Source organism: Triticum aestivum, unplaced genomic scaffold (genome assembly GCF_018294505.1).
Source record: "Triticum aestivum cultivar Chinese Spring unplaced genomic scaffold, IWGSC CS RefSeq v2.1 scaffold181503, whole genome shotgun sequence".
In the NCBI taxonomy this organism is placed as follows: domain Eukaryota; kingdom Viridiplantae; phylum Streptophyta; class Magnoliopsida; order Poales; family Poaceae; genus Triticum; species Triticum aestivum.
The window spans coordinates 1-5,345 of NW_025236385.1; the positions used below are offsets into that span (position 1 = coordinate 1).

General features: G+C 42.3%; 1 protein-coding gene across 1 annotated transcript; it reads right to left on the reverse strand.

Annotated features, from left to right (window-relative positions):
* Positions 1-1,855: 1,855 nt before the first annotated feature.
* Positions 1,856-3,961, reverse strand: LOC123176431 (uncharacterized). The gene is made up of 3 exons (XM_044590636.1): positions 3,533-3,961; positions 2,895-3,441; positions 1,856-2,576 (listed from the first exon to the last, which is right to left on the reverse strand). The coding sequence occupies exons 1-3, from the start codon at positions 3,662-3,664 to the stop codon at positions 2,065-2,067; spliced, it is 1,191 nt and encodes a 396-aa protein (XP_044446571.1). The 5' UTR covers positions 3,665-3,961; the 3' UTR covers positions 1,856-2,064.
* Positions 3,962-5,345: the final 1,384 nt, after the last annotated feature.

Here is a 5,345-nt window from a genome sequence, read left to right on the forward strand (position 1 = left end):
CCTATTTTCTGTATATTTTTATTTTGGAGAAAAATAATTTGAATAAAACTCAAATAAGTCCAATATTGGAAAATAATTTCAATGGGACTTTGAATTTAATCCTTTGAAACTCCCAACTCCTATTTCATATGTTTTGAAGAAGTCATTTTATCTTCGCTCGTGAAAATCATTGAGTTGCATAAAGTTTCAAAATTGGAAATATTCTCAAATGAAATTCAAATATTTTCAACACCCCTTTTCATTTAAATAAATGGAAGAAGTCATGTCATCTTCTCTCCAGGGTTTTGTGGTGAAAAGAATTTGAATTCATGGAGATCATAAAAGTAAAATGAAAGTTTGGGAAAGTCCTTTTATTCCCTCTCATTTAACTTTCAAAAGATTTCGAAATCCACTCACTTTCAGTCAATCAATCAAACAATCAATCCAATCTATCTGTTTATTATAACATTCCAAAATTTAGAATTTTGGGATGTTACAGATGAGTACTTGGTGCATGACGCATTCCGGGGATCTTCATGATGGGAAGGTACCGACTCATCATCAGTATGTGTCCGCTTCGAAGATGGGGGGTCTCTCTCGCCATCTTATAACTAAAAGATAATTGATTGTATAAGTAATTGACCATGTAATTGATTAAACAAACAATAAAGTTCATAAAACAATTTGGAAGACCTTTCTAAAAATGGGATATATTGAGCGCTAGAAATTCAACGAAACGGAAATAAATAAACATTTTGTTAAAATGTTGACACTCATTTGTATCCATGAAAAAGAAGGCGATAAAGCGCGAGCAACCAAATATTGCATCGGCTCGATGGCCGGCACCATCGCGAGCAATCAATTTGTATCAATGCTAATAATTTGTATCAATGCTGCTACTTTTTCCTATAAAGTTGGTCAAAGTTTTAAAACTTTGACTTAAGACAAAAATTAGATGTAAACTTATTCGCGGACGGAGGGAGTATGCAGGAGGAGTTCACCGAGATGGTTTGTAGGCAAGGACCCGTCCTCGGGAAGGGGAGCCAACGGCCAAGGATGCTCAAGGTCAGTGGAGCTCGGGGCGTCTGTGCCCGGTGAGGTCGGGCTCGATGGAGGCAGGGGTCGAGCATGCTCGGGGTCAGTGGAGCTCAGGATGGCCGCGGCCAATGAAGGGTTGGACTCCAACCACTGACCTCGAGCATCCTCGGCCAATGAGGTGGAGCTCGATGAAGGCCAGGGGGCGAGCATGCTCGGGGTGGCCGCGGCCGATGATGGGTTGGACTGCAACCACCAGAGCTCAAGCGTGCGGCCACCGCCAACGAAGGGAAACGACGCCATGGGTAGGGGAGTGGAACGTGGCCAAAGCAGCCAAAGGCGGGGAGGTCATCGGAGCAGAGCAAGGCTAGTTCAGCTTGAAGTGCCGACAGGTAGGAGCAAAGCAAGGCTAGTCCAGCTTCACAAGTGCAAAATGACCGGTGGGTTGAGCGACTTCGCCGGCATCTGTTTCCAGCGAGGGGTCACGAAACCAGTTCTGGTGAGCCAGCCCGTATAAATGCATAGGGGTGGGAAGAATCTTGCGCACAGATCACATAGAACTCCCTCCGATTTTTTTACTCTGCATATAAGATTTGTCTGAAGTCACACTTCATAAAGTTTTACCATATTTATATGAAAAACTTGATATCATATTGTGAATGTTAATTCGTTTTCTATGTAGTTGTTCAAATTTTACGAAGTTTGACTTCAGACAAATCTTATATGCAGAATAAAAAGGATTGGAGGGAGAGAAGCGGGAGCACATGCGCAGGCCACCGCTCCCGCTGTAACTAAATCTAAATTACCAGCAAACAACAGAAGATACCAAGACAGTGAGAGAGATGCGATAAGATGGCAAATAGTAAAAAGAAGACAGGCTACACTTGTTACACCAATTCCACCAACAAATGCCCAATAAATACATCCGCCACCTGAATGAACGCATCTCCCAATGTTCTGTTGTTACCTCTTATGAAACAGTTGCCTGGTTTACGCCAATCCCCAGACAAATATATCGCCTCTATGATGTCAACATGAATAATGTACAATTCACAATCTCCTGTTCCTCTCCTTATTCCAGTCTCCCGATCCTAGAGACGAGGCCAATGTTGCTTTCCTCAGCTTCTGCTGGTTTTCGTATTCCTTCTCAAGCCGTGCCTGGGACGATACATGAATCGGATGCCTTGCGGCATTGCTGTGGTTTTGTCTCATATCAAGCATAAGGCCCTTCTCGGGTTTGACAGGAGATACAGCATCTTCAATAGGAACAGGCCACCTAATAAGCCCTTTCCCTGGGTTGCTCATGCACGCAGCAGAATCGTTCTTCCTATCGACCACTTTCTTGGTAGAATGGTTTCCGCTGCGAGCTGGATCACTATTCCGAGAGCCCGAGGAGCTCTCAGCTGTACCAAACGGTGATGACGGCTTACGGGCTTTCAGCTTATCAGGAGGTGACTTTGGCAAATTTATTGTCCCATTGCTATATACTTGGGGACTCCACCCTTCCGTGCTTCTTCTCATATCACATAGGGTCTCAGCTGCGCACAATATCTTCCGTGATGCTGATCATGGAGCTCATATCAGCAAATTTTAAGAATTGAAAATGGATAATACAAAATATGCAATCCAAATGAAACAGTAATCACGGTTCACTAAAAACCCGCAGATAGCTAGATCTAATGACACAGAATGCAAAGGGGCTTTATACTACATATCATTCATTGCATTGTCTTAGGTTATAGCATGGAGGCGGACCAAGAAGTGATATAGCATGAAAAATAGTTTTGTAATCACTATAATATTTTTTTGGTCAACAAAGCTTTTTTACGTCCATAATACGATTAAAGCAACTTTGAGTTCCCTAATAAACTGTGTCATACCTTGACGTGCTTTCAGAAGAGAACGTTCACTGTCATTCCTCTGGAAGCTATCTGAGGAGCCCACATGGTCTAGTGGATGCAGTTGCTGCGGACCATGCTCGCTTTCAGTTTTTCTTGAGTAAATAGTTTGTCCGAGGGATCCGGAAGTTGATTCCGTGCAGCATAAATTAGATTGTCTGCTACATGAATCAATGATAGACGACTTTGCCATATCCATTTCCTGAAGAAGATCATCAATTTGATGGACAGGTAAATCTTCATAATCCTGAGCGGTTGGATATGATCCAACTCTCAACCACTGCCAATGGGAGTTACTCCTACTTGACCCATGTTTACCAGAGTCAACGCTCGGTCGGTAAACCCCAGCTTGTGAGTGTGACCAAGTAAATGGTGGCAAACTAGGTCCATGAGTTGTCATGGAAGGCCCTGTAGCTGAGCTCTCGCTTCCAGCTGATAAAAGAGAATCGAGATCATGTCCTTGGGGAAGTGTTAAACGGCTTAGGATGTCCTTTGGGCAAACACTGCAGACCTCAGTTTGTAAAGGATCCTGGGTAGCGGTAGTATTACAGTAAGCATAAATGGTATTGTGAGGTGCTTCAAGACATGTTAATGATTTAAACACAATTGATTCCACTTACCTTAATCAAAGAGGACGGTTTGTCACTACACTGATCTTTGATATCAGAGCTTGAGGTGGTTGCTGAATGCAGCCTAGGACTAGGAGTCAAATTACCATCTTTTCCAGGACTACTGTCCATGTCAGATAGCATAAAAAAAGCTTTTCTGACAGAGACTAGGAGTTCATCTTTTGTGTGCAATACCTTCTTTCCTTTTTCTCTTCCTAAGCTGGAATATTTGTAAGTGCCATCGAGAAGTTCACTCAATGTCAGGTTCTCAATGTGATTCGTGATGTCACGGATATCAGATTTAAGGCCATGTGCCCCTGAATGAACAGATAAACACTGTAAGGTGACATGCAAGAATACGTGATCAATGATAAGAGGCCTAAAAATTAATCAATAGCATGTTTTCTCCATTACAATACCATATTAGTCATCCTAGGGTATTCATAAATATATGTTGAAATTGAACAACGAGATCTCTTGTGGATGCATATGGCATACTTTCTAAGTAAAAAGATGTACACTGAAGAACCACCCACATAGTAAAATACCATACTAGTCATGCTGTAGGTTATGCATATCAGATGAATTGAAAAGGCCTAATGATGCAAAAGTCACTGGCGGCCATGAATTATAATAAACGATGATGCAGATTGCAGAATCCTACATACTTTAGTAAGAAAATCATGTACCACTGAAGAACGAACAAAAAAAGGTCAGCTGTGCCATTAGTATTGTTTTTCATATTAGTATTACAATTAGAGAGATGCAAAGCAACAAAAATGGAACAACTGGCACTAAAATGAAACTGGAAACAGAAAGGCAAGTTGGAACATGTTTAATAAATAACGGTCACCAAATAGACAAATACGGTATAAAAACCAAGAAATTCAAGAAAGGAAAAAAAGAAATTAAAACACCAATATGTAAAAGATTCTAGCATTCATCCCATTAGTGTTTATATTTGTGTGAGCAAACACTAATTTGCATCGTGAATGAGTTGTGTACAGCCATAACGAAACTCGGCACTACATCTGTTCTAAAATAGATGATGCATTCTACAAAGCATACAGTCAAACTTCTATATCTTTGTAAATTCCGCCTATGTTGTCTCAACATAGCCGGTCACAAGCCCGGGTAAAGGAGGAGGGTTGTGATAGGCTTGGCGAGCCAACGTAAAAACTCAGCCACTCTTATGGAGATGAAACCCAAAAGATGGATGAGGTCACAAGGGATATACAAGGAGATATCCCATGATGTATGCTCTTTGCGGATGATGTGGTGCTAGTTGACGATAGTCGGACGGGGGTAAATAGTAAGTTAGAGTTATGGAGACAAACCTTGGAATCGAAAGGGTTTAGGCTTAGTAGAACTAAAACCGAGTACATGATGTGCGGTTTCAGTACTACTAGGTGCGAGGAGGAGGTTAACCTTGATGGCCAGGTGGTACCTCAGAAGGACACCTTTCGGTATTTGGGGTCAATGCTGCAGGAGGATGGGGGTATTGATGAAGATGTGAACCATCGAACCAAAGCCGGATGGATGAAGTGGCGCCAAGCTTCTGGCATTCTCTGTGACAAGAGAGTGCCACAAAAGCTAAAAGGCAAGTTCTACAGGACGGCGGTTCGACCCGCAATGTTGTATGGCGCTGAGTGTTGGCCGACTAAAAGGCGACATGTTCAACAGTTAGGTGTGGCGGAGATGCGTATGTTGAGATGGATGTGTGGCCACACGAGGAAGGATCGAGTCCGGAATGATGATATACGAGATAGAGTTGGGGTAGCACCAATTGAAGAGAAGCTTGTCCAACATCGTCTAAGATGGTTTG